Below are 12,022 nucleotides of genomic sequence, written 5' to 3' on the forward strand. Positions count from 1 at the left end.
GGACTGGAATAAACAGATAATCGATGTTACTTACGATCTCGGAAGTGTTGCTGTAAGTGAGCGGAAATCTGCTGAAATCAGAGAGAGCCTTGCTCTTTACTTCAAAGGCCTCATAGTCACATCTATGGTGCTGAATATTTTATCTGCTCCTAAAAGTCGTGACATGTATCATTAGCTACTATGAGTTTTAAGCAGGTGTGCGACAGCTTGTTCTAACGCAAAGCATGGCAGTTGGGTACAAGGACGCTCTGCTTTCCAAATCTTCAAGGTATTTATTGGTTTTGGGGGAACTAGTTGGTGAACTACTGTCAAGATGACTTTAAAAACCCCTCTTAGAATCTATCTGTATTCTGACTCCTCTAATATAACTTACTAATACTTAACAATAAAAAGTGTAATGAACACAATTAGCATTCCTGATACAGTTAGCATAGCTGGAGAGTTTTTTTTTGGTTGGGTTCTGAAATTTTTGTGACTTGAATAAAGAAACAAATAAATTGGACACCACTGCCTTGTTTTGATATCAAAAGCTCTTTCGCCTCATGGGTGGGTAGAGCCTTCATATAAAGCAGAGGACAAACTTTCTCCTCCCAGCAGGCAATGCCCCAGCTTGGAGAGGTTGGTTTGCCGTTAAGACTCTTGCTAAGCCAACGGATGTAGTTTTTCCCTCCTCCTTAGTCTACCGTAGAAAACACTAGGAAATATAGTCATTTACTATATTTTGGTACTTGTGTGTCAATAAGAAAATGCTTTCATGTGTTGGTTTTTTTCTTTAAAATTGTGTAAGACTAACCATTACATGATATTTAACACATAATCAAACATTAAAATTCAAACACAGTCACCATGCTCCCTCCATCCCCAGAAAAAACTAAGCAATTAATCTTTAAATCCTTTTTAATAAATGAATATTCATTCATCAATATTTTCATAAAGCATCTCTTCATCATTCCATTTTACTATTCTTTTTTTTTTCACTGCTGAAGAATACCAAAAATACATAGATGTGCCTTAAGCAAAAAAGACTGGGTTTTAGTTTATCTTTACAATGGGATGAAATCAACTTCAGAGTTAAGTCACCATAATATTTCTACTGTTTATTGACTCTTTGGGCTATAACACAAGATAGTTCCAGTTTTCTTTTTTTTAATGCTTTTTACAAACAAATGATGTGTAAATGTTATTTATAGTAGTGTTGAGTTAGAAAGGAGTCAATTAGCTATGAAATACATTGCCTGGTGCAATTTGGTTGAAATTACCACTTTCAGTCTTAAAGACATCTATGGTTAAAATCATACACTGCAGCTAGAATACAGGGACAAGAGCCAGAAAATGGGAGGTCAAGGCAAACACTGTTCTTAACATGTTTATTTTGTGTGTGTGTGTGTGTGTGTGTGTGTGTAAAAGAAGCGGTGATGGGACTGTAGGAAGGGAATTGGCAAAAAAAGGCACAAAAATGTATGTTAAAAATGAAGTGTTAACCTTAAGAGAGAATTTCCTGGCATTTTTCAGGTCAAATCAAGACTTGGATTTGCTCAAGGTTCAGGCTGCTTGAGCCCCATGGAACTCAACTAGACTGATGAATAAGAAATCTCATGAAAAAGCTGAAACACACAACTGCCCACTTTTTGCAATGAGAGGCAAGGTGGGAGTAAGGTTTCATGAAAGCACCTGCAGTAACACACTGCCCTCCAGTTGTGCAAAGGGTAAGAGAGGGAGAGCCCTCAGAGACTCCATTCTCTTGCCCATGCAAGGTCCTGAAAATGCACATTGCCTCTTTGCTCTGGCCAGACAGTAATTTTCCGTCTGCCTCGAAACCCTGGCTGAAGCCACTGGAGAACTGATTTCACTGGGATTTGAAGTACGCATTTCTAGCAGTGTCTTCTTGTTGCAGATCTCTGCCTGACTGCACAACTTCTAGGAACTGAGGCTTGAAGAAAAGAGAGAACTGTGATTAAATCATGAGAGTGGGACCACTCTCTTCTTGAACCCCATTTTTCAGGGCAGTTGTTTAGGGCAGTTACTGAAAGACTCGCTCGAGTATCACTTCATCAGGGTAATTGTTCTAAAGCAAAGCCTACTATTTTTAAGCTTATTCAGATTTTTTTCATTTAATTATATTATTTGGATAAAAACTTGGGAGGGCTTTATAACAGTTCTACCAAATAGGTACTTTGGGAGGGTGTTAATTGTTTAGTTACTTTGATTATAGCGATGACAAGGTGCTCTATAGTCCCTTCACAGTTTGGAGAGGTATTAGAGAGCCCGTAATACATTGCGGTCTACCAATGGGAGCTAATACTGAGGAGCTTTTACAAACCAAGCTTTTCTGCTCCACCTACACGGGTTCCTCTGAGGCTCTTCATACCGTATAGTTGTCTGCAGATACAGTGCTTAAAAACTGCAGTTACAGCCACTTTGCACCATTGCCAAGGATGCAGCAGGACTGCAGTGCTGATCCTGCCCACGCCGCAGCGCAGAGCAGGCTACCAGCTGGGGATCGCAATGCAGCTTTGCTGCGGGGCAGCCCTGCGGAGCCCGTCCCTCCTCAAGGAGCAGCCCCAGGGATGGGGTTACTACGTGGACCTTGCAACCCAGGTTCCTCTGTGCTGGATTTCAGCCCAGAGCCAAGTTTCACAGTTTGGTTGCAAATAGTCAGGGGTGGGAACAGTAATGGACCGTACACAGCAGCAACACAGGTATCATTGCTCTAGTCACAGATAAATCGGGTAGTAGCAAGAACACGGGTCATTATAGAGCCAAGGCAGCCTTTTCAGTTTCATGCCTTTTTGGTGTTTTTGACAGATGCATATCCACAAATTTTTCTCCCATAGACACCTATAACTAGCATCCAAAGCTCTGTATCTGCCAAAAATTCCCATCGATGTTCAGAGGAATTCTACATGCACAGAACTGGCAGGGCCACATCTGAATTATTATTTTTAGACCTATTTATGCTACTGTATCTGTTGTTATTTGTGAATGTACATGATAGAAACACTGTTTACAAAAAATATATCTTCTTTTCTTTAGAAAGGTTTAGTTCTGATAAATAAGAAACAAAGTTTAATTAGCATACCTTGACGATTACGATCTATTAGACTGAAAAAAGTTGGAATCCTGGTCAGGGAACAAGTTGGGATGAAAAACAAAGTGGTCACATTTGCATGAAGGATATGTTTGAACATAGTTGATGCTGAAACAAAACATACTGTTTGCTATCTCTTGTGATCAGTGACTGCAGCACACTACTTTGATAAGTGTACATGTATACACTTTCAGTATATAAATAAAATATGAAAATGCTCCATTACTGAATCAAAGTATCAGAAGTGCTCTATTTTCTCAATTCTAGAGAATAAAAAGTCGTAACATCACAGAAACAAAAATATGACATAGCATGCGATCACGATAGCAAGCACAGGGAAGAAAAATATTCGAGAAAATATACTTATATGCATATTATGCAAATATATTTTACATTAACATACAATGTTATAAGAACGTTAAATAACGTGAATGCATATTTAAAAAAGGCTACAGCTAGGTGGTTTCATGTCAAAGTAGCAAATAACCTGAGACATCTTCTATGCTTTCACTGGAATAACAATCTTTACATCTACAGCAGTTGTAGAACACATTAACAGTAATTGAATTCTCAGCTAAATTATACTAAAAATGTGCTGTTCTCTTGCAAAATGACATGGCAGCTGGAACCAGTCCAAGGGAAGGAAAATGTGCTGTACATTTACAGTACTTACAAAAGATTCGTTTCACTGTTGATGGACACTTAAAACGCTTGTTTGAAATATTATTAACACGTATATGTCTCCAAAGACCTAGAGCAACACTCCCACGATCAGCTTGCTTACTGCAGAAGAGAAAGCAAGAGATCATTAAAAACCATGCCCACTCAGGACCCGGGAAAAAAGTATTATGACATATATAAACACAAGAAATTTTAGCAAAAAAAATAAATTTGGCTTGATGAAATCACAGTTGATGGATCTGCAATATACATGACTTCTTTTAAACTTACCAGTGTAACTCTACCACTCTCTGATTAGTGTGTATGGCAGCATTTACAAACAATGTTACTAAACACTGACTTTGTACACGACTACAGCTGTTTGAAAATTTCTATGACAATCAAAGTTTTGTAGTGATAATATACAACATTTACTTTCTCAAAGCTTGTTGTTTTGATGACACCTGCTTTCTGATTTAAAAAGTTCCTCTGAAGTGCATTCTATGTTAAAGTGTCCATAACCTCAGAACGAATGTGTACATGTGTGTGTGCATACATATACTTTTGCTTTGCAGTGTGCGCTTTTAAATACACACAATTCATTGCTATATGTATTCACACATACATGAGTATGGTCTACATAGTAAAAGTTCATATATATATATTTTTATATATAAATATATATATAAACTCTGCAGGCAAGTAGTACTTCACTTGTTATAACTGAAGTCCTTTAAAAAAGTTCAGTCACTCAGTTAACATAGTATAGCCAGTAAATTAAGTTGAAAAGAGAAAACGTGAATGGAAACACCATTCTTGACCATCTGTCGATGGCATTCACATCTGTTAGATCAGGGATTTTTATTTTCAGTTGCGAAGACCTTCTTCGTAAATGGCCCCTCTTGCTGTGGGAGCCTGTTCTTTCTGACGAACGCCTTCCAAGGCTTTCACGATGTGAGCTTTGTTTTCTGTACTGGATTCCTGAGTTGTCAAAGGATATCGTTGAATTTCTGGCGTCCGTAACGCTGGTGGTGACCTCGTTGCTTGCCACCTCGTTGTGAATTTCAAGCGATGTTAGCAGAATGTTTCCATGGGTGTCCACCTAGGGGGCAAAAACAGAAATACAAATTGTTTCAAAAGACTTGACATCTATCAGCAGAATGTGGGTGTATTTAAATCTCCAAACCCACACATATTTTAAGAAAGCATGTATTCATTTTAAGCATGTGATAATCTTAGAAAAAAATGGCAATACTCAGCTGCTTAAAATTAGACAAGTACTTAAATACTTTTACAAACAGGGTTGTCATCATACTACCAACATCCAGTACAAAACCGCATTTGGCAAAACCAACCATTTTCCTTTCCCTCTAAACCAGCCGCATTTTAAGGATGGTGTAGTTCAATGAAATCTCCATCTTCATGGCGGTGGGGGGAGAGGGTAAGGGATAGATTTCCTCTCTGCTACCTGCATGTGAAGTTTGCTAAAATCGGACGAATAGTTCTGACCTGCTGAACAATTTGCATTTTGGAATCACAGAGTCTATATACAACTTCTCTCTTAAACTTTTTCTTCCAAAGTCATTTGTATAGTTTTGTAGTCATGGCAATGCTTAACTGTGGGGCCTTCCCACTCGGATAAGGGATCTTAAAAAGCAATGAACTCAGACAAGGAAGAAAGCTGCTGAACTGAGGGAACAGGTGGCTCCCTTCCCTTCCACCTCCGCATCCAAGAGGTGGTGAGTACAGCGTTGAGCACAAGTGAGCAACACAATGCCATTTTCAGTAAATAAGTGGAAGGTTATTATCATTTAGAGTCCTTAAATTCTGGTACAGACTCTCTAGTCCCCCTGAATACCGAAAGAGGAGGACCAGCACAGAGCTGGGTACGGCTCCTTCAATCCAGAAAAATGTCCCGTACCCATGAGTGGCACTGGCAGGCAGTCCCAAACGATGTCTTAGTCAGTATTCGGTAGCTCCAGTGGCAGGCCACCACATCCCCTTGTGCCCCATGCCCTGCATGCTGGAGGACAGGCACAGAAGACAGCTGGTGCAGGGATCAGCTCCAACTTTCCTGCCAGCTTTTGGGAAAATAATGTCTGAATGTAAAATAAATGCTCTGTGCTGGGTATTTTCAGCCAGTTAATGCATGTGTGACTCTGTTCAAGTGAACTCAGTTCCCTGTGTCAGAAATATATAGTGAATCACGGCATACCGGATAATTTTCAGTTTTACGTATACAATTTGTTCATCCACAATTCATCCTGCATATAATACATTTTTCTAACCTGCCACATGATCTAGCTGTGTTAACTATGCAGCAGTTGAACATTTCATCCTAAAAGCATCTGTTTAAAAGTGGTTGAGAGAATACACTATTGCCATGGCCTTTTGAAGATTGTACAGCCATCCGATACCACGTCCTTTGCAAGCTTTGCATGATGCGTTAAAAGTATGCGCAGCTACGTGTCTGTCCATAGGCATTCAGGTTTTTCAGTCCTGTTAAAATTCTGTAAAATGGGTATTTCTTTCATCAATTATTGATGCTACAGCTTATCTCTTCTAACTGAAAAGAATTATGATAGCATATCAGTAATGTTTTGTCAAGCTTCTTGTAAATGGAAAAAGAATGTAAAATGCCATGAACGACACACAGGCAAGTAGAAAAAAATCCTAAAGTATCCAACAAATCCTGCTGTTGTAAGCAACAACACATTATGCTGATGAGTGTCTATAAATAAAATTAAACAACATGAACCAAAATAATGGGGTGGAGAAGCCTCAGTAGTGATTAAGAAAAATTTATTTTCCCCATGGCAGAAGCCCATTGGGTACAAAAGTACAAGCTTGAGGTTTGCAGAAACGAGTTCATGCTGTTGAGCAGTATCTGTAACCAGGGAATACATACAACTGTAAAATACAACCATGGATACCATCACTACTTATGGTGGTCCCTGAAAATAACTGATTCAGTTTTCTTATACTTTTTTTCACAAAGAGTACTAATTATGATCAGGATTTGTAACAGCATTGTGTAAAGTATCTCTACAATCTGTATTTTCCTTATGAAGCTTAAAACTAAATCTCTCATTCAGGACCCCAGGGCGTAACATGTAATCTTCTTTCCCATGTCCTCCCAGACTTTGAGAAATGTCCTTCCACCCTGACAACACTGCCTCCCCCTTGCAGGACTCTACTCCCTTTCCATCCACCACCATAGATGCCAGCTGCTCTTCCCTCAGGGCTTCCTGATCCTTCCCTATTCTCTCTGCCACCTACGTACACACGGACATCAGCCTGTCCACAGGTACTTTGGCCTTCTCCACTGAGCCCTGGATTTTTGTAAGTGAGGTGTCAGCTGAAAGCTTGTGTTCTGGAGAGTACATCTACGTGTTCAGGCTTCTCCTCCCGAAGGAAAGTATTAACTTGATTCCACTTTCATCACACTGCATAGCCTGCTTCACCTTGTATGCTAACCTTACACGCCACCCTAACGTTGCTTCTGCTTCTGATCTGTCAGTAATGCTGCCACTTTTCACTGCTTGTCACTGCATCTATGAATCAAACCAGAAAGGTGATCAAGAAAGTTGCAGCATTTGTGTAAATGCTTTGTCTGAACATACCATTACGTCCTATGAGGTTGCATAACTGCATATATTTTCTCAAAATATAAAATGAGACATATTTGGCAACACACTTTTGAAATATGTCTCTGTTAATAAAGCAACTGACTTGCATGTCAAATACAAGGAAGGAGCAGATGGAGAAAGAAGAGGTCTGCAGAAACTGAAATCAGGCTTCTGGTCTGCAGATATTCTTGAGACCTATTCCTGCAAATCAGATTCCTTCAGAGGTCTTGGATAAACCACCTAAGCCCTCAACAACATTAGAGCAATATATGCTAATGCTTTGTGACAATCTTAAGGTGATGTTGTGAAGTATGAATACTTAATGTATGCAACATGCTAAAAAGTATTTGCACGTAAGCATGACTTCTGTATGATTAAAGCAATGATTTAAATGACTTTGACAAATGTACACAAGCTCTCTCAATGAACAAAGAAGCAAACCAATAATGGCAGGGTATCCTGTGCAAGTTGACTCACGTTTGCCTGAATATACAGGTAAGGCAAAATTCTCCATGAGTGAACATGAGTGCAGCTCAGTGACTCCAGGGAAGGCGTTGCTCCAGGTACAGACACAGATTGAGAAAAGTAGCTTCACATCATGACTACACATGATGAACAAGGTCAATGTCTTTGACAAAACTTTAGTTTTACCTCTTATGAGCCTTATAATGTAATTTTATCACTTAGCTCAAAAAATGTCACTGTCTGTGCACTGGAAATTCTCCCCAAAAGGTAAACACTGGGCTTTGTGCTTGAATCTTGTTACAAATTAGAGAGATGACACTGTGTATTTGGCCAAGCTCCCCTCACTCCTTACCACTGTGCTTTAAGCAAAAAATTTTCCTTGTCTCCCTGTGCCTCCACACTTCTCGTAGTCCCCTTTCTGCCTGAGCGTCGCTCCACCTGAAGCCATTCATTCCCATTTCCCCGCTGTGGTCTCCACTCCCAGTGCTCCCACCTCCTCTCCGACAGAAGCCAGGGCTGTTTGTTTCCATGGAGTGTTTCTCAGTGAGCTCATCCAAGCAGACAGAAAGACCTGATTACCAAATCATTAATTAATTCCCTGCTGAATCAGCATGGATTCAAATACGCAAAACATGCTCTTATTTCAGAATCAATTTTAATCAAACCCTGTCCCTCCCACCTCTGAACAACTACAGCTCCTGCACCAGGGTGAAGTGATCGAATCTCACACAACTCCGTTTAGAAGCTGAGAAGCATGAAATGCTGTGAGATGTTTTATACACAGAGAGGCCGATTCACTTTTGAAGGTTCACCATTTCTGAACTATATATGTTACAGTACAAAGGAAAAATCTGAAGACTCTAGCAGCCTAATGTCGTCACACAAAAATGACTATAACTTACCTAACTGAAGCCAGAAGAGGAACATTAAGATAAGGCTCACAAAGAACCTTGCTCTTGGAGGAACATGACATCTCCAATAGGCTTAACTTGGATTGTATGTTGTAGATATGAAACCTCAATGTCCTTTTACACCTGGAAAGTCCTGAATCTACTTCTTAATTACAGACAAGGTACTGTCTCATTTAGATGTTAAGTATTATATTTTTAAAGAAATGCAAGCCAAGAGCTGCTATTGAATACCTTTCTCCAATCAAGATTCTTGTAAAACTTCAGCTTTAATGTCGGTTTGGAAACACTTTACTAGGGTCGGGAAGCAACCATAAAGCTTGATTTACACTTAGGCAATGTCTGAATTATTTCAGGTTCATTTAGTTCTCTGCTTAATATTCTATAAATTTTAAGGAGTACTTTACAATGAAATGTCTTTTTCCTTGTAAGTCTTTCACTCTACTACACAAAGAGAGGATGCTTTTTGCTCAAACCCCATAGGTATGTTTAGGAGTTCATCAACCTCAAATTTTTAAATACCATGTAAACACTTTCCATCATATGAAGTAATATAAATGCAAATAGCAGATTTAAATAACAGCATGAAAAGCTGTTTCTGTAGTTAGTCTTGCATTATTTTGCATCAAAATTACTATTCAAGTACATTATCCCACAAAATAGATCTCCCCTTAAAATTATAATAAAATGGAAATTATTCTGGGTGGAAAGAGTAATCTAGATCCAGCTCCCTGATTCTCACATTTTCTGCCCTGGCGCAAGCAACTATGGTTATGCAAGGGGCAAACTACTGGTTAGCAGTTTTCATCTTCTTTATTTATGTATAAGTGGCCTTCCAACACGTAGAACAGCATGCCATCAGGGCCTAAGTGTTTTTGTGCTTCAAGCCACATATCCAATGCCTTCGATGTTTTAAAAATAATTTAAAAGTGCAAGGACAACAAAAATGATATTGTTGAGTGTTCTCCCTGAATCTAAAAGTTCATACTTCTCTCACTCCCACTGTAATATGTCTATACTAATTAATAAGCACAAAAAAAAAGAAAGAAACCATTATGTTGTATCAGCCTAGTAGATGAACCTAGGGAAGCCAGTGGGACTGGGATGATGGAAAGATTTTGAAACAAAATGAAAGTAAGAATAATTAAAAAAAATTAGGAAGTTGCACCTTTTTATCACCATCTACCAAGTAAGAATAGAGTTTGATGATTAACCTTGGTATATTTGAACTGGTAAAGAAAAGGAAACATATCTATGGTCATCCCTTCCCCTGTATTTTACATTTACTGTGGATTCTTACAACCTCTGGGCGGTACTATGGTTTTCATGTACAATCCTAATTACCATCTCTGGATTTGCACCATTGACACTTGTGCAAAGTGGCTGTAGAACAAAATTAGCACACGGATGAGTCTCCCAGTGCACACTGAATGTCCCCATCATAGGTGCTACAGGACGAGAGTGTTTCCCACAGGAACTGTGCTCATCACCCTTGACAGATATTTTTCAAAACCTGGCAACTACCCATCACACTCATGTTTCAGAAATATCCCACTGTTCAAAACAGCACCAAAAACAGTATCCAGGAAAGATGAAGATGCACAGGAGAATACTGGCAGCTTTGCTGTTCTCATATTTCCCAATTTAAAGTGAGTGATAATTCTGTCACAGCAGCCAAGATATTCATTCTCGGAATAAAATCCCACTTGTGAGAATGGTTGCTACAATTAACGATTCTTTAAAAGCGCTAAGTAGATGTAAGTGGCCTGAGCCTCTATTCTCGGCAATTCCTGGTGGGAAGCTGCCGCCTTGGCCGACAGCGGGGGTTTGAGCCAGGAATCTCCAGAGCTAAAAAAACATGCAGGCACTGCCTGATGAGAAGGGCCTTTTTGCAAAGGGTTATGCATTATTTTTATTCAAAGGAAGCTCTTCCCACGTGTCTGACAGCCACGGGGGGTTGAAGCTTGAATGAGTTGGTGTGATAGTTACCCTCCTGATTGATACCCTAGGGCTGAACTTCTGGTCCCACCAAACTGGAAACATAAATTGCCACAGCTTGAACTAAGAAGCAATATTTTTAGCAGGGGACTGTAACAAATCATAACCTCTGCGGATTGGCCCAGAAGGAGCAATGTCCAAAACACATGGTTACCATCTGATTATGCCAGTAGCCCCTATCGCAAGAGTGAACAGCAAGTGAGAACAGGATTGCCTTAGAGCCCTCCCATGCTGATTTAGTTGTAAATTAGGCTGTATCTGAGCCTTATTTAAAAGAAACAATTTATGTAGCAAAACTGAAAGTGCATGGAGAGCTACAAATGAAGCCTGAATCTGCCAATGTAAACAGGAGAAACAGAACTGATGCCTAACAATAGTGATCAATTTTCAAGGGAAAACATTTTTATAGGCGACCTATTCTTTTCTGACAGTTTTACCACAAACAGAGGACTTTAGGCACTGATACCACAGGGAGAATAAATATTTTACGAAAAATCAAGATTCTGTTCTTCCTTTATCCTAGAGCTTGTCGTTATATATTAACCGGTGTATCAAGGAAGAGAGTTTTCAATCCAAAACTCGTATGTGTATGAAAAATGGTTTACACAAAAAAAGCAGCATCTTATGTTCACCTCCAGTTAACAGAGGAGCAGTTAAGTTAAACAGTTAAAAGGTTGGAAAAGTTCAGCAAGGCACACTATTTACAGTGCATCATCTGAAATAAAATGTGATGCAAAAGCAGTCAAAAGAAGAGACAACTAAGTGTGAAAGTTTCTTTGTAGTCAGCTGCTGATCCACAGATGAGTCATTCGTAAAGGCTCTCACAGGTTTCATCTCATCACCAGCTCTGCAGCTTCTGAAACCATTTCCAGAGACTCAGTTTAGCCAGATGTGCCTCAGTCACTGTGCTGCACGGGAGAATACAGGGCAGACTTTTCCTCTCCCCACTGCTTTTCTTTGTCACCTCTGCAATTTGAGGAGAGTGGCTGTGCTGTTTGCAGGCTACGAGGGCTCTTCTTTCCCTAACGCCTGGAGCTAGTGGGCTCATTGGCTTTAACACATGGGCAGAGATGGACTGATAGCCACAATGGGAGCAGCGAAGACAACAGGCAGCTCGGCGGTGGTAGGAGCTGGTGAAGCCCTCCCCAACACAGCAAGCCTCAGTGGCATCGTATCAGGAGGAACTCCGAGAGAAGCACCTAGCAGCTTGGCGTTGGAGAGGCACATCCATCGCAGCAGCACCAACATGGAGACGGCTGTTCCAGTTTCGGCCT

At 39.9% G+C, this 12,022-nt stretch overlaps 1 protein-coding gene across 5 annotated transcripts in view; it reads right to left on the reverse strand.

Annotated features, from left to right (window-relative positions):
* Positions 1-879: 879 nt before the first annotated feature.
* The window catches only part of GABRB3 (gamma-aminobutyric acid type A receptor subunit beta3), a 211,944-nt gene continuing 200,801 nt past the window's right edge, over positions 880-12,022 (reverse strand). For all 5 annotated transcript variants that reach the window (XM_075427234.1, XM_075427227.1, XM_075427250.1 and 2 more), the window contains one exon: positions 880-4,850. In XM_075427234.1, the coding sequence (XP_075283349.1) occupies positions 4,500-4,850 (351 nt within the window). In that variant the 3' untranslated portion in view covers positions 880-4,499. The remainder of the gene's footprint in view (positions 4,851-12,022) is intronic.

Source organism: Opisthocomus hoazin, chromosome 1, assembly GCF_030867145.1.
Source record: "Opisthocomus hoazin isolate bOpiHoa1 chromosome 1, bOpiHoa1.hap1, whole genome shotgun sequence".
Taxonomy (NCBI): domain Eukaryota; kingdom Metazoa; phylum Chordata; class Aves; order Opisthocomiformes; family Opisthocomidae; genus Opisthocomus; species Opisthocomus hoazin.